General features: G+C 46.1%; 1 protein-coding gene across 3 annotated transcripts in view; it reads right to left on the bottom strand.

Moving 5' to 3' along the window:
• Positions 1-22,491, bottom strand: part of BRPF3 (bromodomain and PHD finger containing 3) — a 33,557-nt gene that overhangs the window by 5,762 nt on the left and 5,304 nt on the right. For 2 of the 3 annotated variants that reach the window (XM_045843001.1, XM_045843000.1), the window contains exons 3-11: positions 20,240-20,396; positions 17,759-17,890; positions 15,310-15,438; positions 14,703-15,015; positions 13,668-13,970; positions 11,554-12,060; positions 8,573-8,666; positions 4,988-5,085; positions 2,102-2,199 (exon numbers count right to left, since the gene is read on the bottom strand). In XM_045843001.1, the coding sequence (XP_045698957.1) occupies positions 2,102-2,199; positions 4,988-5,085; positions 8,573-8,666; positions 11,554-12,060; positions 13,668-13,970; positions 14,703-15,015; positions 15,310-15,438; positions 17,759-17,890; positions 20,240-20,396 (1,831 nt within the window). The remainder of the gene's footprint in view (positions 1-2,101; positions 2,200-4,987; positions 5,086-8,572; positions 8,667-11,553; positions 12,061-13,667; positions 13,971-14,702; positions 15,016-15,309; positions 15,439-17,758; positions 17,891-20,239; positions 20,397-22,491) is intronic. The other variant, XM_045843002.1, reaches the window with a different exon arrangement.

Genomic DNA, 22,491 nt, shown 5'->3' with positions numbered 1-22,491 from the left:
CCAAAACTACTACAGCTACATACTTTTATAAAAAAACAAAAAACATAAAAAAAAAGAACCACCCCCCTCAAATTTAAAAACTGTATATTCACTATGGATGCGAGTACAGTTGACCCTTGACCATGGCGGTTGGGGTGCTGACCCTGTGTGTAGTTAAAAACTAAAAACTTAACTAGAGTCATCCCTTGGTATCCCTGGGGGGTTGGTTCCAGAACTCCTGTAGTTACCAGAATTCGTGGATACTCAAATCCCTTATGCAGCTAACCCTCTGCATCTGCAGACGGAAATCCTGGGGATATGGAGGGCCAACTGTGAATTACTGAAAAAATCTGAGAGCAAGTGGACCCTGCAGTTCAAACCCATTATTCAAGGGTCTACTGCACATATTTAAGTAAGCACAGGAAGAACACAAACCAAAATAAAAACACAGGTTGTATTCAGGTAATTGGGTTTTCAGGTGGTGGTTGAATTTCTTTAATCATGAAGGAAAATGTGTCATTAAGAAGATAATCAGAAAGAAAAAAAGACACTAGTTTTAGAGGCTTTTCTTGCAGTGAGTTAAAAAAAACAACAACCAAAACCTGCAGAGCCTTAGTCATTTCTTCGAAGACTCAGCTGGGAGTCTCAGGGACAGCAGGGCTCAGAACCCTGGGAGGACAGCCTGGGCCCAGCCTCCTCAGCAGCTGGATGACAGTGTGGATTCTGCTGCCTGCCCCCGCTGAGGAAGACGTGAGGCAGGCAGCCTGGGTTCCAGTATGGCTCCAGCATGTTGTATAACCTTTGGAGCTGTGGTTTCCTCACCTGTCCAAAAAGGATCAGAGTTCTTGCCCTCCTTTGCCTTAGAGGCTGCTCGAAAGGGCCACAGACACAAATGAGCTGGGGGCAGCCCAGGGCTCTGTGTGCGTGCACGAAGTTGGTGGGGTGGTTCTCAAACCTGGCCCCAGATCATCTGGGGAGCTTTTAATAAAGTGTTCACATGTTAGTCTGGCCTTAGAGAGGCTAATTGGTTAGTTCTAAAATGGAGCCTCAGTATCTGCATTGTTTAAAAAATTCCCTTGGGTGATTCGGACACGCCCCAAACGTTAGAATCAGCATCTTCCAGGATCAGATCTCCCCAATACAGAAAGTGCTCTAAGAAATAACAATCAATGTGGTAAAAATGGAATTTTTAGGTACTGCTAGTGGGACAATAAATCAGAACTTTCTAAAGGGCAACCTGGCAATTTGTATCAGAATTTTGTATAGACTTTGCCTTAAGAACACACTCTTCAGAATTCTCTGTAAAGAAGTAATCAGGGATGTACACAAAGGCAAAGCTACAATGATGTTTATTGCTGGCTATTTATCATAGAGAAAAATTCAAAACAATTTAAGTGAGCAAGGAGGGAATGGTTAAAATAAGGTAGGTACATGCATACAACTAAAGATAATGCAGGCATTAAAGTTATGTTGATGAAGAATGTGTAATGGCATAAGACATGCACGTATATGGTATGCTGTTAAGTGAAAGGGAGGTTAAACAGAGCGTGGTCTCATGCATATGCATATCTATGCATTAAACAAAAAAAGGCTGAATGGATATATTCCGAGGTCATTTCTGAATAGATGGGACTGTGGATGATTTTGAACTCAGTGGTTCAGAATACAGGCATCACATATTTTAAGCCCTGGCTCAAATTTTAGCCCTGCTGCTTAATAGCTAGATGACACAGGTAACAAATGGATCATCAGTTTCTTTCCCCTACAAAATGAAAAAATAATCATACCTTCCTGAGTATTTCAAAACCTTAGCATGACAAATGTTTAATAAAATATCTAAGCATGATTACCAGCTTTTAAAATTCTCTATAATGAGCACATATTACTTTTATGCATTAGCAAATAAATCCCTAAAAACCCTAGTCTCTGTCTCCCCAACCTGGGAGCCTTGCAGGTCTGACCCACCCAAGACTGGGCTAAAACCTCCCTCCCTTCTGCAGCTGAAGGCACCCTGACACCCATCGCACTCAGAAGGCCTGATTCAATCCAATAAGCCCCTGGGGCAAGGCAAGGGCCAGGACCGCCCAGGGAGGGAGGAGGGTGGCATCTGAGGCAGACTCACCAAGGCAGGGTAGGAGGGATAGCCTCGGCACTTGGCCCACACCAGCTCCAGGGGCTCCAGGTCTCCACGATCTTCAAAGGGCATCAGGAGGCTTCTGCCTGGGGGTGGGGGAGGGGAGGAGACAGTGCCCAAAGGGGGCTTGGAATGGTGCCCAGGAGTCCTCTGCCTGTGGCCTCCATTTCACTGGGGCAGCCTAAGAATGAGTCAGGAACATGCCCTCCACCCTTCCTCTTCCCTGCGCCTTCCTTAGAAGTTCTTAGACTAGATTAGAGGTTGGCAAACTTGTTCTGCAAAGGGCCAAAGAGTAAATATTTCAGGTCTATGGACTACATGGTTGCTGTTGCAACTACTCAACTCTGCTTTACAGCAAGAAAACAGCCATAGGTAGTCTGTAAATGAATGAGATGGCTGTGTCCCAATAAAACTTTATTTTTGGACAATGAAATTTGAATTTCTTATAGTTTTCACGTTACAAAATATGATTCTTTTTAAAAAAATTTTTTCACCTGAAAGTATAAAAACCATTCTTAGCTCATGGGCCCTACATAAACAGGCAACAGGCTATACCTTGCTGATCCCTGGGTAGCGTTCCTTGGAAAACACCACTGCTTCATTACCAGGGTCCTTGGTAAAAGAACCATTGTCCAGCTTGGGCAAAGCCACAGACTGCCCTTGAGGCCTCCTCAAGTGGGGGGTCCTCATGATGGAGGCATCACGGAACAAGATGCCTGGGACAGACATCCCATTAAACCACTTGCTAAATGAGTTCTTTTCTGACACAGCCATACCTGGCCATCCAGGTCACCTGGATGAACAGCACTCAGCAGAACCAAACAGGTGTGCAGGACCTCCCCCTGCCAACCTTAATCAAACCTCACACCCAGTGTCCCGCCTGGGGCAGGCAGGTCTCTTCAGTTTCCTTTGTTCTGCACCCAATGCACTAGCACACACGGACTGGCACACAAAAGCTTCTGAGCACACAGTGGAACCTCTGTTCCCTTCCCCGCATCTATAAACTGGGTACTGGGAGGTGACCACACTCAACCAAGGAAAAATGCCAAAATCTCACAGAATGGAAATTATGTTTCTAAGGAAACATTACCACCTTCATTTATAATTTTTTTAAAATGTACTATTAATTGTAAGGTATTGTTTCTACCTACTGAGTCAATAGCAGTAACAACAAAAAGACAAACTCCAGTGCCGGAGAGGCTGACTGCAGGGAGCCTGCAGTCGGGCACTGCTGAGGCCACTGCAGATCGGGCCTATCCTTCCAGAATGTGATTTGGTGTAAATTTCAAGAGCCATACAAAAAAAAAGTATGAACCATCTGTTTGAGTAAATTCCTTCCCTAGGAACTTAGTTGAAGAAAATAACTTTAAAAACAAACAAACAAAAAAAGATTTTGGTCAAACATATGGGTTTACTACAGACAATGTTAAAGTCAGAAATAAGTGTCTAACTATAGAAAGGTTCATTGTAATGCACTGTTCTAACAATAGAGATACATAAAGATTATATCAATATGAAGAAAGTATGAGATAACACTAAAAATACAAAAGGACACGTGTTTTAGGTTAGCATTTTCTTAAAAGCATGTCTGAAATCAACAGAAGGCAACACAGAAATGAAGACAACTGTGTTAAGTTGACGGAACAGTGGGAGGTCAATGTCCTTCAGCATCATTTTAATAAGTATGTTGTTTTAAAAATAAGAACAAAATGTCAAAATGTCACCAACTGAAGTGCAAAGCACGTGCCAATCCACTCTCAATTTTGTATGTAGACATGGGCCTTGCCTCCTGGGCACTGACAGACAGTAGTGAGACAGGCAGGCTTGCATTCAACACACACACAAGAAAAGAAGTGGTGCTAAGGGAAGGTAACACTGTTGGGAAAGGAAAGAGGAGAAGAAAAGCCCTGAAGCCTGTGTGTCAGACGAAAGCCTCAAAGATGGGCACCCAGCGCACACCTGCCACAGTGGGCTGCACAGTCGCTCAGGGAATAGCACGCTCTGCACCTGCTGGTCCTGAGCACCACTCAGGCCTCTCCTTTGGCCCCGCCCTGCCCTTTGCCCCTTGGTCTAAGGAGAAAAGACCCATATATTTCACTGCCTGGACTAGCTGGAGTATGTGTCATGAGGAAAGGGCAGAAAGCCCTGGATCATGTGAAATGACAGAGCCATGGGTGAGATTCAGTGATATGGGCTATTACTGATGACCCCAGTGAGGGAAGACCAGCCGTATCTATAGAGATTACAAATGCACACTTCCTTCAGTACTGCAACTCCACTTCTATAGATACAACCCCCACGGATACAAAATGGCCTATGTACAAGGTTGCTCACTGCGCACTGATTGTAACAAATCGGTGAAAGCAACTGAAATGTCCATCTGTAGAGAGGGCTGGCTAAGCAAAGGACGGCACTCCTACATTAGGCAGATGATGAAAAGCATGGAATGATCTCTAAGATATATTACTAATGGGAAAGAAACAAAGGTGGGAGGAACACATGTATATTAGGCTTCCTTAGTCACTCTCCTACACACACACATGAAGTTTGGCTTGTCTATGTAAGGGTTATGTCCAGAAAGACACAAAAGAAACTGCCAACAGTGGCTGCCCTAGGGAGAAGAGGACTGGTTTTTCATTATGCAACCTTTTTGTACCTTTCTAATTTTTGTTACCATGTGCACATATTACCAATTCCAATTTAAGACGAATTAGGGATGAAAAAAGAGTATGAATGACCTGGGAAGGAAGACCATCTCCCTGTCCAGTGCCCAAGGAGGGGCTCCGGGTCTAGCCAGACCACAGAACTGGTTCTTTAGCAGGCCTGCCACCCTACCCTCCCACCCCGCAAATCCACCTGTATACCACTCCTCACCTGAGCCACTGTAGTCAGAGTCTCCGTTTACCCCTTCTAGGAAGGGCACTCGAGACAGGGCTGGCTTCCCACGGCTGCGTTTGGGGGGCATCAGACCACTACACACAGAGTAAGGGGGGAGAAAAAATGAGCAATTTCAATGACTAAAACCCCTACTCCTGCTGCCCCATGGCTGTTAGTAGTAGAGCTGCATAAACCCTTCAAGGCAAATGGTTTCTCACCTTCCCCTCAAAACTCACATTAAGCTATGATATACTTCAGAAAGTTCCCATGAGGCTTTGAGGAACCGTTTCATCCATGTGGAAGGACTGAAACTGAGAAGAGATGCCTGTTCCCCTGCTTGGGAACCCTGGACTTCATTCAGAGGAAAGGTCACCCAGGCACTTGTCAATCCTTTCAGAGTTTAAACAGTGGGGCCATGAGGAGGACCCATCTCACATCTGCCCAGAATTCTTTGCTCTGTGGCTCACACTGCTTGTTCTTTGGAAACCAATTTGTTTTTAGAAGTACAAAAATCTGACTCCCAAATTTTCTATAAAAGACATGTCTTTAAAAAAATCCACTTCTCACTTCCACTTTATGTGTGTGAATTTTTCTTAGACAGAGATAGGGTTCTTTTTAATATGGCTACTGCAAAGAAGTAAAAAAATATATTAGATGAAGACTAAAAGATAATAAGAAAAAATTAGAACAGTAATGCCAGAGTAATGGTGTAATCCGCACCCATCCAGGCATCAGTATATTTAGATAGCTCCCCATGCAATTCTAATGTACAAACATAGTTGGGAGTCTCTGGGTGACAATGATGTGGCTAAGGCTTTCTTTTCACTCAAACTTTCCAGTATATAATTTTTCAACAAAAAAATAATTAAAAGACAGACAGTAATTTTCAGAAGAACAGAAATGCTTAAGAAACCTCTGGTGGTGTAACAGGAGGCCAGGTTTAGGACTGGTTGGAGAGCAGGGTACTCCAGTTTTACGAATCATAACTGACTTCATCATGGGCTTACACAGAAAACTGGCACAACCAGAAATCAATGAATCACAATCCTTTAATAACTAGTAGGTTGAGAGCTTTTTCCCTGCTAGTCAAAATTAGGGCCTGCTTGGAAACACAGAGAACACTCAGTTCATATTTAGGTTCAGTTTCCACTGACCCTACAAAAACCTGTCACTTAGAGATTCTGGGCCTTATCAAAATATAAGATACTAATAGTTTTACTAGGAAAGCCTCTCTTAGTTCCCATTATGGATCTGGGAAGACATCTTCAAATATAACAAAAGAGGGTCCAGTAAAGTGGTTGAGATTAAAATACAGAGCCAGACTACCTGGGTTCAGAACCTGGCTCTTTATTCAGTAGTTCTGTGACCTTGAGTAAGTTAGATCAGCCTCTTTGAGGCTGTGCCCCCGTGTTGCTGTGAGGATCTGATGGATTAATACACAGGAGGCACTCAGTATTGCACATACCAAACACTCAGTAAATGTCAGTTCTATAATAAATATTATATGAAGGGCAGTAAATTTTAATGTGTCACTTTAAATTAATAAACTACCAATGTTGTACTATCAAATGATGAGCTCTGAGAAGGACAAGCTCAATAAAATGGGATGCAACACCAAAACTAGGTCTGTGTTTTCCTGTTTCATAGAAAAAAGCACAAGTGACTTGATTGTGGCCTGCATTTCAGCCTCTCTCCAAGTTATCCAGGCCTACACAGACAACCCAACCTGTAATCATTCTCTCCACTGGTTTAACACTCAGCACCCTCTAGAAGATAAGCTCCATGAGAAGAGACACCTTCTCAGTGCTTAGAACAGTGCCTGACTCATAGGTGCTCAATTAGTAATTGAAGGAATAACCCACAGAAAGACGGTGTAACCCTAACCTCTCAGAAAATCATCAGAACAGATAAACCAAGGGGCATGTATGTGGAGAAGGGGGTGGGGTTAGTGACCATAAGTTCCTTCAGGGTTCTTTCTAATTCTGGGATTATATGATTCCGATCAAATCAATAAGTAAAATGGTCCTTTATGTATTTATCACTGCAGAATAGAAAACAAAAAAGAAAAAGAAAAAAAATCCTGGCAGTCGGAGCCCCTGCTTTAAACCTTGAAATTCCACTGAGAGCCACTGAGTTAAAGAGGAAATGCCTTCCAAGGGCACTATTTCCGAGTTGGGTTAGGGGCCCCAAAATCAGTGGCACTGGACTGGAGTGCTGCACAAAGACAAAACTAAAGCCTGAAATGGCAGGCTGACTAGAGCTGGCCTGGCTTGCTTCTTGTGGCTCAGAGCTGGGAAGAATGCCCTTTACAGAGAGGGGAGCCCAACACACCTCTGACCTTTAGTCAAGGTATAGAAGGAGACAGTTTGGTAGCCCACTCCTACCCTACCCTCAATGAACTGGATTTCCAGGCACCATTATCTTTGAAGGGACTCAGGAACTCCAACCCAGGAGCAGGCTAGAAGCATCTTGTAAGGTTCTGAAAGCTCTGCCTCTTCTCTATGCCTGGTAACTGTGTTTTGTCATCTACTCCCCCTATATCTTAAGAGGCTGCCACATGGGAGAAAGTAAATAAGATGGGGCAATTTTGAGGCTTATTGGGGAGGGAAACCTCAAAGGAACCATTGAGAGACAGGACATGCCACAGCAAGGTCCAGTCCAGACCCAAGGGGTAGCTGGTCACCTCCCAGGGCCCTACCAGGAGCCCAGCAGCCAGGATAGAACAGACACCTAACAGAACACACACCCACTCTGGTGTGGTGTGGTCTGCTCTGGAGGTGGTTCAAACACAGATAGCATTGCCTTTTGGTGCTCACTGCCCTGGGACCATTGCCCCTACTCTTAACCCAGAGTCCACTCAGCAGTCATGTGGAGGGACCATGAGGTCAGTCTTCAGTTAACTCTTCTTTTTCTTTGTGGCACCAAATGTCTCTCATTTCCAAGAGTGCCACACTTCCTGGTTCTTGCAGAGTTCACAAGACAGAAATCCAATAAACTCTTGGACTTGGAAGACACTTTAAGGTTCTGGTATCAGAAATCCTCCCTTCAGGTAAAAGAATGGGAAAAGAAACTCATCCCTTCCTAGCTCAATGATGGTAAAAGAGCTGGGGCATATGTCTAATAAAAAGGAATTCCAAATTTCCTGTCGGCTTATTTCTTATTCTCACACCACACCTCTGAAGGAGCCACAGCTACGATGCCTCCAAAGGCAAAGGGTGACATGGTGTTTGCAATGAGCTGAGTTATCCGCGTGGGTCTAGGGGTGGGTAGGGGACTGGTTCAAATGTTAACCTCTCTGGGCAACAGATGCGGCTGGCCCCACCCTCTAGAGCCAAGTTCAGCTTCACAATCCCTGTAAAGCATCAGCATCACTCCTCCCCTCCTGGTCAGAGCAGGCCTGAGTCAAAGGTCATGCTTTTTCTTAAGAGCTACTGGAGTTACGGAGCAGAGGCCTCAGGAAATAGGGCTGAGGGAAGAAAAAAATCTGAGATAAGCTGAAGGAGGTTCAATCTGTAGCTGAGTGGAGAATAAAGGGAGAGGTGGGGAAGCTGCCAACAAAGCCCTGGGGACAAGTGTTCTTACCTGCAAGCTTCGAATGCCAATCCACCACTGAGACCCAAACTACATTCCGAGTCAGACCCGCTTTCGGTGTGTTTTCCAAAGCCGTTGGTTACGCCTGCCAAGGATACATAGAGTGAGCCTGAGTGCAGGAACCCCCTCCCCCTGACCCCCACTGCAGCGTGTGAGCTGCCTCGGAGGGTGCAGCAAGGAGGGGTGGTGAGAATGGCTGTGCCTTCCCTACAGAAAATGGATCTTGGGTGGTGGAATCTGATACAGGTTTGGGGGAAATGTTGGCTGAGGCACTGAGCAGACACTGCATTTTCCTTCCCTTCCTCTGGTTTTACTGTAAGAAAAATACAGCACACAGCTCACTTCAGTTATTGTCATCTAGCTACAAAGGGAAATAACAAGACTTTCCCACTCTGGCTGGCTCACAAGTCCCTGGATCTGCTTCTCATTTCAAGCCTCAATTATCAGGGAGTCTCCTCTGCCTCTTGGGGAGCCCACCCGCCTGGCCTCTTCAGATAAACACTCACACACCCTATCCACCGCACAGCTGGCAACAGCCAGCATCATTCTTTTGGGATGGTGTCAGGGGAGGTTGAAGCAGGATAAGGGCTATGTCAACCACACCCTGAGATATGGAGCAGGGCTCATCAGACTTGAGAAGGGGGTACTTTTCAGCAGAAAAGCAGACGAGACCTTCTTGGGATGGGGAGTGAGAATTCCCTGGGTTCTCGACTGAGATCTAAAATACAGGTCGCTTTTCCTCTTTAAGTTTTGACCTCCCCTTTTGTGAAGATAACATGGTCTTACTCATGGAGGATGCTATTACATTAAGTGTGAATGAGAGGAGGTCTGTTTACAGAAGGGAGCCCTTTGGAGGCAAATGAAGATTCCCTGCTCATCCCAGGGATGTGACGCTCATCTGCCGTGAAGGCTTCAGCTCTTCTGTCTGTCTACCCAATTCTTAACCACAACCTGCAGTCCTACAAGTCTGAGAGCTGAGTCAAGAGCTCTAACTCACCTTGGCCAGAAAACTGTGAGGCAAGTCACACCTGTAAGAACAGATGTCTGAGCCAGGATATCCAGACTCTGACCCAACTCTGCCTCTAACACTGTGACCTCAATTTAAATCACCAAGCCAGCTGTGCCTTAGGTGCCTCATCTGTAGAGAACCATCACCTGCTTATGTGAGATTCAACGAAGGCTGTGCAGAAGTATACCTGAGTACCAGGCAGCTGGACTACAGAGGACTAGATTCTAGCTGCATCCCCTAGCAGTGGGCCCTCTCAAGCTGGATGAGCCTGATGTCCAGTTTCCTAGTAGTGGGGCCTTTCATTGCACAGTGTTCTCAGTGTTGTCTGGTTGTGCTTGATATGGCTGAGAGAATGACAATAACTCTTACCATCCACCACTACATGCCAAATACCTTATATAGACTATTTCCAATCCTCAGAGCCCTGCAAAATAGGTATCACTAGCCCCATATAAGAAATCAGGAAACAGGGCCAAAGAGTCTGTTTAATGTGCACCAGCTAATTAATTTGCTACAAAGCTGCTAAGAAGACGGAATTTGAACTGAGGTCTGCCTAAGTGCAGGCCTCAAGCTCTTGACTGTATAGTAACATAATGCCCTAATACAGGGGAGCTGGGCCAGACGGGAAGGGAAGATAGTGCTGGACAAATGTTAAGAAGAGAGAAAAGGAGAAAAAGCATGTGCTGACCACCCAGCCCACAGCCACCGCATAAAAGGACATAAGAGGTACATAAGGAGCAACAGCCACAGTAGGCCCTCTCCAGCTCTCCGTACGTAAACTAGCCTTCTGTATCCCACTGAGACTCAACTACTTTGTCTGGCAATGAGGGCCCTGCCTATTCAGGCCCATCTCACCATCCAGACTTGGCTCCTGATGCTCCAAAAGCCCTTCTCCAAAGTGTCCCTTATAGGGACTCTGTCCTTGTTTCCATGCACCTGGCAGTGATCCCTTTGTACTGTCCACTCCTTTTTATTCTGCCTTCACCCCTCGGGACCAGCTTAGGCATCACCTCTTCATGAAGCCTTCCCAACTCCTCCAGCTCATATTCCCTGAACATCTCCAGCAGTGTTACCTGACATACAGCCACATACTGTCCAGCACCGTGACACGTCTGCACCTCAGGAGACCACCAGCCTTCCCACTAGCCTGTGAACCCTTCTGGAGCTGGAACTGATCATGACTTATTAACACCCCCCACCAGTGACTGGCTGGTGCTAAACATGTAGTAAGTGTTCTTTAATGATCAAGACCCCATCACCTACTCTGGGACCTCATCTCCTATGACCCCCTGGATCACTCTCCTGAAGCCACCGTGGTTCCCTCGCTGTTCCTCAGACAGGCAGACATGTTCCCACTGCCAGGGCCTATGTACCTGCTAGTCTATCTTTGTCTGTCTCTTTGGAACATTCCTCTCCCCGATACCCAAATAGCGCACACCTTCAACCCCTCCAGATCTTTAGTCAAATGTCACCTCCTCAGAAGGCCTCCCCTGGCCACCTTCTCTAATCCACCCCAGGATCCCCTATCCTCCTTCCTGCTGGACTTTTCTCCATAACTTCTAATATGAGATACAATTCACTCACTTGCTTTTAGTCTACGTCCCCTCCAAGGGAGGAGATTTTTGCCCAGTACCTAAAATAATGTCAGATACAAATATCTGATGAATACATGAGCTAAAATAAAGATAGGACCCATTATACGATATACAGCTTTGCATGCTCCTCAGGGCAAAAAAGAGCCCCAGACACAAATTAACAATCTCAAAATACGTGCTCACAGCCTATCTTCCCAGGCCACTACTCATCATGTGCCAGGCCCAACTGTGAGCTAGGGAGTACTCGGTGCTACTATTGGCATCCACAGAGACCGTTAGGGAGGTGGCCAATGGGAGAAGGTTCTGGCTGGCAAAGCAAAGCAGAGAAGCAGATGAGATGTAGTAAGAGAAGTCACAGGCGGGGTCACCTGTTTCTTCCTCCTGCTGGGGGGACCTCTCCCCTTCACTCTCACTACAGCTCCTGCTCCTTGGCCGCTTCCGGGAGTGCTGCTCATCCTCGATGCTGGCAGGAGAGGCAGGAGAGCCCACTGCACCATGGTCCTCACCATTCTCCAGAGCCCCATCTGGGCTCCTCTGCAGCTTAACCCCATTCTTGGCCTTCTTGAAGAGGACTGAGGTGCGGCGGCCCACACTACTGAGTGGGGCACCAGCCGGGGTATCGGAGGCCAGGAGGGACAATCTGTTGATGCCACTGTCACTGAACAGGTGTTGCAAGGGCTCGTTCCCTAGCTGCAGAGGTGACTTTTCCAAAAGCTCATCTTCTTCCACCTTTCTGGGTTTTAGGAATCGGCTTGGAGTTTTGCTATCATTGATTGGTTTTAGAGTGGGGGGATCTGGAGGGGATTCTTGCTCAGACAAGGAAGGTGCAGGCCCAGTGGGCTCCAGGGTTGGTGGGGGAGGCAGTTTGGAGTCATCTGTTAGAGAAAAAGAGAACCTGCTTGAACATTTTAGAAAAAGTCTGTCCCTACATGCCAGATACTGACACTTACAGCCAAGAACCAAAAGGACTGGCTATTACAAGGTTTGAGAAGCATCCCAGGTCTCAGTCTGAGGCAAAGAGAATGTGGGTCTCAGTGTTATTGACTCTAGTAGTCCTCAACCCTGAATATGAATTAAGATCACCTAGTAAGTTTCTTAAAAATTTCAATGCCAAGGTCCCATTCCAGACCAAGTGAAACCAAACTTCTAAAGGTGGGGTATTTTCTTTAAGCTGACTAGGTGAGTCTGATGAAGCGAAGGCTACAGACCATTACTCTATATCCGAGAGAGTCGAAAGCCCCCTGTTTAATCAATAATTAGGTAAGTCTCAGCTACACAGATTGGGGGTCTACAATTCTCATTAGGCTCCAGTGTTTTTCCATCTTTCAATGTATTTTGTTTTATGTCACCCAAGTGAAGCAAATGGGACAAGCAGAAAGAATAAGTTTACAGATAGGGAAAAAGGAGGCCAAGTTAAATTGGTGGTTCCCAAACATGTCCATTTACCTACCACCTTGAAACTTTTAAAACTGAGACTTCTAAACCACAGCCAAGACTTCCCTAATCTGAATCCTGAGACCTTTGTTTGAAACCCTCCAGGAGCAGCTGTTGCAGTTGGGCCACTGGGCGTGACTGTGCTGCCACAGCCCGGGAGTGGGGACACTAGGGGCATGAGGACTCCCCATGGGGAGTCAGGAAGAATCACAATGAACACAAAGCCCTCTGGAGCCAAATATGTCCTCTCAGCCATGTCCCCATTCTCTTCCAACCTAAAATAAAATGGGCCATTTGCTGCACATTTCCCTCTGGAAATAATTCCCAACTTTTTGAATGTATGGATGACAGGCCCACCCCAGACACAGGCTCAGATCCAAGGACAGGTAGATGGGACAATTCTGTCCCCAGTGAAGTGGAAAGAATGGGAAACAGCTCAGATTTCAAGCCTGAGTCTCTGAGAGTTACTTCCCCAGCTGTCTTTTTTTAATTTGGACTTTCTGCTTGGGATGAGCCTATAGACTTGGCCAGCTAGGCTCAAAGCCATGAAGTAGTCTGAGAGCCCGGACTGTCTTTAGAGTCTCTCTTTTCTATCCCCCACACCACAACCAGAGCTGCTCTAAAAGCCTCTCTATATAATGGTATAAGGTGAGTTGATATTTAACTGGTATGTGCAACATAACCATTATCAGGTACAAAATACAGAAATACTTCTTTACTGGTTAATAACAGCTGCTGGGCCCCAGCATCTGACACTCCCTGACCTGCCTGCCCACAACCCAGTGACTAAATATCTCCATCAGTGGCCACCAGAGGTACGCTCCAATACAACAGTCAACATCTATTCTGACTGATAAACTGTGGTCTCTACTGATTGTTAAGTATTTTGAATATCATCCTTGGGTATACATGGAAGAGTGTGTGACCCCTCTGATGGCTTCCGCTTGCCCACAAAGGTCAGACCTAGATTCAAGGAAAGATGCTTCTATTATGGGATTTCAGCTTAATTCTTGCTCCTTTACCCTGCCTGCCCATGCCTGTCTCTCACCTCTGTCCCCATCATCTTCTGGCTCCTCCTGCGGGGCCTGATCCAGCACAGCCTCATCCCCCTGAAGCCCTGCTGGCAGCTCTCCATTGGACACAGTCTTGTTCACTGAGGGTGGCTGTGGTGGCAGCGGCTGGGCCAGCTTCTGCCGAAGAGCATTGATCTCCCGGCGCAGCATGCGGACACGGCGAGTCCGGGCCCCACTGGACCTCATGGCACTCACCAGGTCCAATTTCTCCAGCAGCTCCTTCAGCTGCACCTCCGGGGACAAATGGGCCCGGTTCTCTGGGATGAGGATGTTGTCCACTGCCAGGGAGAAGGAAGCACAGAAGGGACTGAAGGACCTGCTCAGCCCAGGGCAAGGGGAAGGGGCTGAACCCTTCAGATGCAAAATATTCTGGAATGCCTGGGCCATTGGCTTCCACCAACATCACTCTGGGGCCTTGGCCCTGGCACCACTGCTGCTCACAAGGCAGCCACAGGGACAAAATCAGAATCTGGAAAACATCTGCAGGGAGCAGTCCACAGTCACATCTATGGGCTCCATGGAGAAGGCACGAGGCACTTTGGCAATCCCCTGGCCTCAGTGACTGTTTGGCTGCTGCTATCAAGAAGGAGAGCGTAGGGGCAGGCAGAGAGCGGGGCTCAGAGGCAATTCCATTTTTTAGTCCTGTACCTGCACTCTTCCATCTGAATATGACATACAGCAGCATTGCACTTCCCTCCCCCATGGCTCCAATGCCATACAGAAGGGTCCAGGAGAGGAAGACCCCAGTTGAGGCCTTAGCTTTTCAAGCAGACAGCTAGTACCTGATCTCCCTTGTCTACCATTCAGGAAGTGCTCAGTGAATTAGTTAAACTTCAATCCTTGGAACTGTCCCAGCCACAAGCAGGTGTATTCCAGCCTGTGCCTACCCCAAGCTTTGCTCCTAGAGTCTACCCTATGGCCCCAAGACCCACCCGGATTTCTGGCACTCTGGGATCTGTCCTTGTGCCTCTTTCTGGCCCCTCTCCTCTCCACCCACCCAGGCTTCTCACCATCTTCCCAGGAGAAGCGGTAAAAGTCCTCCAATTTGGGTGACTCGGGCAGGTGGGTGCCCCTCTCGGGGTCATAGCCGATGTTCTCTGCCTGCCGCCGGGCGTGCCGCAGGATGGCCCCTCCCAGGTCCCGCAGGCGGACAGCTGCTCGGTGGAAAATTGTGTCTTTAGCATTATACTTCATGCAGTTGGTAACTATAAGGTTAAAGTCCTCCTCAAATTCCTCCAAGGTGCAGTACAGATGGGATTCCAGCTTCCTCCTCATAGTAGAAAAATCCATTGGCTTGGATATGAATTCCAGGTAATCTGGAACCTAAACATATAAAACCTGTACATTTACAACAACCATTTACTAGCCAAACAGATGCACCCTTCACAGGCACTTTTGCCTCCCCGTTTTGTGGTTTGGCCATTCTGGGCTAGCTCAGAGCCTCAGAGCCCTGGCCCACCCTGGCCTGCTGACCCCTGCCATGGGCAAGTGTGCTAGCCTTACCAGACACCCCCAGGTTTTGTACACTCTGTCACCCAACACCCTCCTGGCCTACTCAGATCCTGTTGCCAGTTTAGGAGGGGCTCACCACTTAGGAAGTGGGGTAGAGGGACTTGCCTCACTCAGGTTGACAGGTTCAGCGAAGATGTGTGCAGGATCCTTCTCCTGCAGCAAGTCCAGTGTTGTCCTCAGCAGAACATTGAATGGCATCAGCTCTAGCTCCATGGCGGCCTGCTGGACCTTGATCTGTGGGGAGGTGGGCAGAAATCAGGACACACCCGCCTCCCCCCATCTTGCCACAAAGAGGCACTGAACTTTTTCTTGACAACTGGACTTTTTGTGTAACAAATTTTATAAAAATTTTTTATAATTAAATTTTCACATGCTATTATTAAGTTGACCAGTTTATAAGAAGCTAACACTTAACTTATAGCCTAGAAATAAAGAAACTAACAGCTACCACTATGTGGATGTTTCCTATGTACCAAACACCACACCAAAATTTGGCGTAACGATAATTATACAGTTGACAATTGAATAGCACAGGTTTGAACTGAGCAAGTCCATCCATACATTGTTTTTTTCCAATAAATGCTGTAAATGTATTTTATTTTCCTTATGATTTTAACATTTCCTTTTCTCTAGCTTACTTTATCGTAAGAATACAGCACATAATACGTATAATATACAAAATATGCCAATCAACTATTTATATTAGCAGTAAGCTTCTGGTCAACAGTAAGAAATTAGTAGTTAAATCTTTCAGGAGTCAAAAGTTATATGTGGATTTTAAATTAAGTAGGGGGCCAGAGCCACTAATGCTCATAATTTTCAAGAGTCAACTATAAGAATAATTAATACTTTTATGGTCCTTTCTAAGTGCCAAGTAACATTCTAAGCATTTTACGTAACATAAGTGAATATATGAGTTAGGTGCAGATGAGATATTTTACAAAGAGGAAACTGAGACTGACTGGCCCAAGGTCACAAGCTAATAAGGGACAGAGCTGGGACTCGTCCCAGGCAGCCTGATTCTACAGTGTGTGCTTTTGATGGCTTTGCTACACTGCCTCAATATTTATGTTAGTTATCACAATAACCCTGAAGGAGCAACTTATCCCCATTTTATAAATCTGAAACCTGAGGTTTGGGAGGAATATGATGAGTCCTTACTAACCAAAGGTCACTTGGCTAGAAAAGAACAGAGACAAGATTTGAATCCAGATCTGCAGGAGTTTGAACTCGCCCAAGGAGCACAGTGATGACATAAAATGTGCCTTGAGCCCAAATTCCCACCTACCGTGCTGAGATATTGATCCCACTGGCCTTTGGAAGTCTGGGTTGGCCTGGAGTGACTGGGGCCTCCAAGCTTACCCCCCAAGCAGCAAGCAGCCTCACGTATTTACAGTAGTATGCTGGGAAATGTTATTTTCTATGTGTGCCTATTGTGCAAAGGTTGGGAAGCCATAGATCAGACTATGAAAAGTCTTGCCTCTTGGCTCTATCAAAACAGGTCTGCTTGCTTCCTTTTCCCTTTCATTTCTATGAACCAGAGGCAGGAAAAAAGCTCAGCTACAGAACCAGGCCTGGTATAGCAGACAGTTTGAATCCATGGAGAAGGTCCTGAGATATCCTCCGTGGCCATCCACCTAGGTATGGCAAGAGCTGCCCAGTCTCAGAGGTGGAAACTCAGGCCTTGCGCTGGGGCTGAACAGTGAAGTGGGAGTTTGGAGAAAGAGAGAAAGAACATCTTTAACCCAGGCCTATGAAGCCTGAAAGTAATAGCTACTAGACCTGGACCAGAGAAAACAGCTTGGGCTTATCATTCATTCAATAGTATTTGCTCTTTGCCATGTGCAGAGCACTGCAGTAGACACTTCAGGGAGGCAAAGAATATCAATAATGATGATGACAGCAGCTGACTCTACGGCCCCTAATCTATGTGAGGCACTGTTCTATGCTCTTTAAATATGTAAGTCATCTAATCCTCACAACAACCTCATGAGGTAGGTTCTATCATTACTTTCATTTCACTGAGGTGTAAGGAGATTTAGTAACTTACTCAATGTCACCCAAGTAATAAGTGGCAGAGTCAGGATTTAAAACCCAGGCAGTCTGGTGCCATAGTTCATATTAACTACCAACCTCAACATTCCACACACTTAGAGGCTTAAAATACCCTTGAATAGAGGTTGGAAAATTTAAATGATCAAGACCATAAGTGTTTAAGGGCCTAGTGAGCACCCGCAGAAGCTCCCAGGCCAGAGATGACGTCTATCAGAATGGCCTCAGAAGCTTTTCAAAATACTTAAGGCCAGGCTCCCCTTGAGAGTCCAGGTAAGAAACTCCAGTGATTGGCCCAAGTATATATTAAGGTTGTGCTTGAGGTCACCAGAAGTTGAACTCCCAATGAGAAGCTATCAGCAGCACAACAGAGGAGGCAGCCTTGCAGCAAGAAGGGCAGAAAGTTTACACCAGGCAGGGGCTCCAGGTCTCCTGGTAACACACTCAAAGTGGGAGAAAAAGTTCTTGAACAAGAGCCATGGGGCTCAGAGCTCCTCCTCACCTGCTCCCGCTTGAGCTTCTCTCTCTTCCGAATCAGCTCAATCAGCAGCCGGGCTCGCTCCAGGTCATGCCGGAGCTTCTGCCAGTATTTCAGCTCTTCCTTCACTGCACTCGTTTTCTCATCCTGTTCTCGCTGCAGCAGGGAAGAGAAAGGAAGGAGGAGCTAGAGGCCTTCTTCCTACTCAAAGTCCTCTCCCAATTCAAACCTCATGAGGCCTTCGCAAGTAAGAGTCCCAACCCCTTCCTTGAACCGTGTTCCTCAAAGGCCTCCCACACCCTCTCCACCCCATTCCTTCCTCCTGTGTGCTTCCCTGACCTCGTAATAATGTCTCTTCACTGTAGCACAATAATTGTTGGGGTGAGAACTGGGACTGTTTCACCTACCTTTGGGGACACCAGAGAGCAGCTGTGCCCCTCAAGGCTGGAAAGAATTTCAGAAGGAAACTAATACACATCTCAGGGTGGAAAGAATTTCACCCTAGATTCTAGGGCCTAGAGCTTTGACTTTGGGCTAGAAAACAAAGTGTTCTCACTAAAAATTGTACTAACTGACTTTAGAACACTACCACCACATACATGATTCCAGACCTAGAAGAAGTTATAGTGTAATAAGGGGAAGGAAGAGGCTCAGGATTTGACACACAAAGGCACAGTAGCAAAAAGACAACAAAAACTGATCAGATAGACTAAATATAAAATGCTGAGAGAATATAAAATAGAGAGGGTCTGAGTGGGTTGAGGTTAGGTCAGGGAAGGCTTCCTGGGGGAGGCAATCTTTCTAGGTTTTCACATAGTGATGAACATACATGACTAAAGCAGTAAGGAGGGTCTCTTTTGGAACTGAAGGAAACACAGAGCAAAAGCATGGAGGCAGAATTAGTGATTCTTTGCTTGGTAAAAAAAACGGGCTGGCCAGAGCAGAGGAACTGGAAAAACCACAAAAGCCAAGGAAGATCCAGGATCCAGCTGACAAGAAGCCTCAAATGCCAGGAAAGATAGCCTGAAGCCTGGACATGGCCTGCCTGGAGAGAGGAAATATATTCTGGAAAAGGAAGTGACAGGATGGAAAATGGAACGTAAGTCATTACCAGTTGTAGAGCAAAGACAGAATTAGAGATTGGTGACCACCTAGAAAGCTACTGCTGAAACTGATAATACAAGGTACATAGATGAACAGTGTAGCAGGAGAATAGAGACAAAGGGCTATATACTGATAAATCTCCCAAAGAGTTTAGGGGGTGATTAAATGTGGCTCATTATAGAGGGAAAAGTCAGGAGTAACTATAAGGTAGGGAACATCTGAGGTCAGAAGGGTGGTTTCATGACAATAATGAGGAAATATATTTACTAAGAGGAAGATAATGAAATCAGCTTCTAATACCTGAGTTATAGGAAATAACATCTACATGGACATCTATAGTTCCTGTGCCCTAGAGGGACTAAGGGCAGAAAACAAGGGTGAGGACAAGACGAGAAACCTGGAGTGACTGCCACAGTTATTTACAACTATGTGAGCAGACAAGTTCTCCAAGCAGACAGGCAGGCAGCTAAGCCCCTGGAAATGTTACCATCAAGGAGTAAGAAGTGGATGGGCACAGGGATGGATGCAGTCTGTGGCGTAGAGGAGGTGGGAAATGGTGTCACAGAGAACGTCTAAGACAGGTGTCAAATGTGGCCTAACAGTCACTAAAGTGAGAATCTGAGAAAAGACTTGCTGGGCTGGGAGGAGGTCACTGATGTTCCAGGGGAGTATGTGGATCATTTTGAGGAGGGATCGGATATAAACGTGCACCTCAGGACTCTAGTTACAAAAGGCAAAAGTGGAATCAGACAGAATGCAGAGGGCACCACAGTCATGTGAAGGGCTGCTTCATCTCTGGAGTAGCAGTGTGGGAACATTTAAAGGCAGAAGTAATGGAGCAAGTGAAGAGGGAAAGAGAACAAAATGTTAAAAGTTTCTCAGGAGGCCTCTACGCTTGCAGAAAACACTAAATATATAGCAACTTCAGTTGCTAGTGGCTAAAAGGCCATGACAATTGAGCAGGCTATGCACTACAGCTTAGATGGTAAATCTTGCTTTTTCTATGAAAAGTTTTTTGGCAGATGGCATATAGTGTCTTGACGAAAGTGCAACTTTTCCTAATTTGTGCCATGTGACTGCCTGGCTCTCATTCATCCTAATTCTTCCTTTCTGCCACATCTAAAGGTTTCTCCATATATACAGAAAGTTGGGCTTGCTCTCCACTATCCCCTGAAATATGCTCCAAAGTCAAACTTCTCCCATCCAGAAGGAGCTGCTGTCTGGTCTGAAGAGCTCTATAGTGCTGGAGTTTGTTCCTGGGAGAGACCACCTAGAGAGGTGATCACATAAAGGCAAAGGATACACAGAGGGCTGAGGGAAGGGGGAGCCCCAGCCATCATTCCTTCTCCTCTACTCTCCACCTCCTTTACCCCTCCACCTCCAAATCACCATGTCACCTACCTGTTCAGCGTTTCTTTGGGACTGCAGGTGGGAGTGCAAGCGCCGGATGAGGGGGACACCATTCCGTGCCTGCCGCTTCAACAGCCAATAGTTGTGAAGCCGCTGCATAAACTGGGTTTTCCTCTGAAAGGAGAGACCACTACAGATCTTGTTCAACCTTGAGTAGAGGCACAGGGAAGTGAAATGCAGGATCAGTGGGTAACGCAGATTATAGCCTCCTCTCCAGACCCTACTTCATTTCTGAAGCTTATAAAGAAACACAGAATAAAGTGGCCAAATGCCTCACCTCAGAGAAAGGCTTGAAAAGGACAGCCAAGTTAAGCAGCTCAGATTCACCTGAATTTCCACCTCCTGCATCATAACCCTAAACCTCCAAAATGACCCTCTCCCAGAAACCCTGCTTCCTGCAGTCCTGAACTCCTAAGAAACAGGCCTGTAGCCCAAAAACCCTAGCCTTCTCTTGATAAAGGTAGCAAAAGAGAACAGGAACTTGAGTAAGCTATGGGCAATGTGGTCTCTATTTCCTGTGGCTGTGGGTCCCACCAGACGAGGGAGTTAGTCCATGGCCAAGCTAGAAGGAAAACTAGTAGAAGTACAGCAGGCTACTCCTTCCTGAGCCCAAGTGCAACCCCTTGAGTTGTCTTACCTCTGGTTTTTCATTAAAAACCTCAGCAGCCTAAAAATGTCTAATGTTTAACCAAACTGTATATTTATATGGATCTAAAGGTATAAGAGGATGGAGAATCTGAAAACTTGGCTGGCTAAACTACCCTAAAAGAGAAGTCTTAAGTTTAGAGTTTAAGCCAGTAACAAGTGGAGGGAAGGGAAAGGGGCAGAAAGAGAATTCACGAAAGCCTACAATCTCTATCCTAACACCCATACTGAAAGATGGGTAACATGATTCCCATGTTACAAAAGATGGAAAGGCAGCTTAGGAACAGAGGTTGAATAAATGTCAAAGTTCCTAATGCAGTTAATAAGATGATGGAGCTAGGGTGGGATCCGAATCCACAATCTCTTTGCTATACCATGCTGTGTTCCATAATTGGTTATCCACCAGGTAAGCAAGGCCTCAGAGCTCCTGTGGTGTTTCCACTGCTTTGTCTTCATCCCACTCCACTGAAAGGAAGATAAGCATGGCTGAACAAGAAGGTAAGACCTAAGAAGGATGGGCATATTGGACTTGATATCACTCACCTAGGCCTTGCACCTTTCCTGGGTCAGACATTCCTGCCCCAAAGCCAAGCTTACAAAATCAGGGCCTAAACTTTTCCCCGAAGAACAGATCCCCCACCAACGCCCATGCCAAGCACACCTGCCCTGATGCAGGCAGCCCCCTCCCTCTACAACCTCTTGGCTCTGGAGGGTCCCAATAGCATTTGTGCAGATAGAAAAAAGAATAACAATAATAAAATAGCAGCAGCAGCAGCCACCATTTATTGAGTGCTTACTATTTGCCAGGCACTGTGCTAAGTGCTTTACTTGTATTATTTATTTCTCACAACTCTAGGAAGTAGGTTCATTTACAAATAAATATCCTAGGTCTTAAAGAAGTTAAGTAACTTGCCAAAGGTCGGTAGTGATAAAAACAACATTCAAATGTAGGTCTGTCTGGTTCTTAGCCAGCCTGCAAGAAATATCTATGAGAGCAGACACAACAAAAAGTCTGATCCCAGGACACAACCACCCTGTGGAAGGGGACTAAGCATTCACCCATTCATCTCAAGGAAGAGGGTAGCCTGGAACAGTGCTGTGACTAGAAGATATATTTCTAGTCGATAGAATTATAACTCAAGCCATGGCTTGCAACAAGAGCCTCTTTCCCCTAACCTTCCACACTCTTGTGTCTTCTTCCCAACTGACAAGTTTGGTTGCCTATTTTCCTCATAGAAGTCATTCTCACTACCCTCTAGTACTCCTCCCAATTCTTCTCATCAAGTGAGACAGACAGCAGGTACAGAACCTACAGGCATCATGAGCTCCAGCTTGTGGTCTAGAGTCTGCCACTTTCCACCTGGTCCCAGCCCTTAGAACAGGACTTGGCATATAGTAAGTGCTCAATAAATATCTCATTGAATAAATAAAGGAGTGAACAACTTTACCTCCTGTGGCCCACGGTTTCTTCATCTGGGGGTGTGGGAGAAGGTGCAAGGACTACATTAGATAAATTATCTCCAAGGCTCCTTCCTGCTCTAACACTGTATACTTTTTCATGAATATCACCCTTGAGATGAGCCTCTGCTAGAAAATCT

The sequence above is a fragment of the Phyllostomus hastatus genome, unplaced genomic scaffold (genome assembly GCF_019186645.2).
Source record: "Phyllostomus hastatus isolate PE091 unplaced genomic scaffold, TTU_PhHast_1.1 phas_contig_40, whole genome shotgun sequence".
NCBI lineage: Eukaryota > Metazoa > Chordata > Mammalia > Chiroptera > Phyllostomidae > Phyllostomus > Phyllostomus hastatus.
This window is presented reverse-complemented; position numbering and strand designations above follow the sequence as displayed.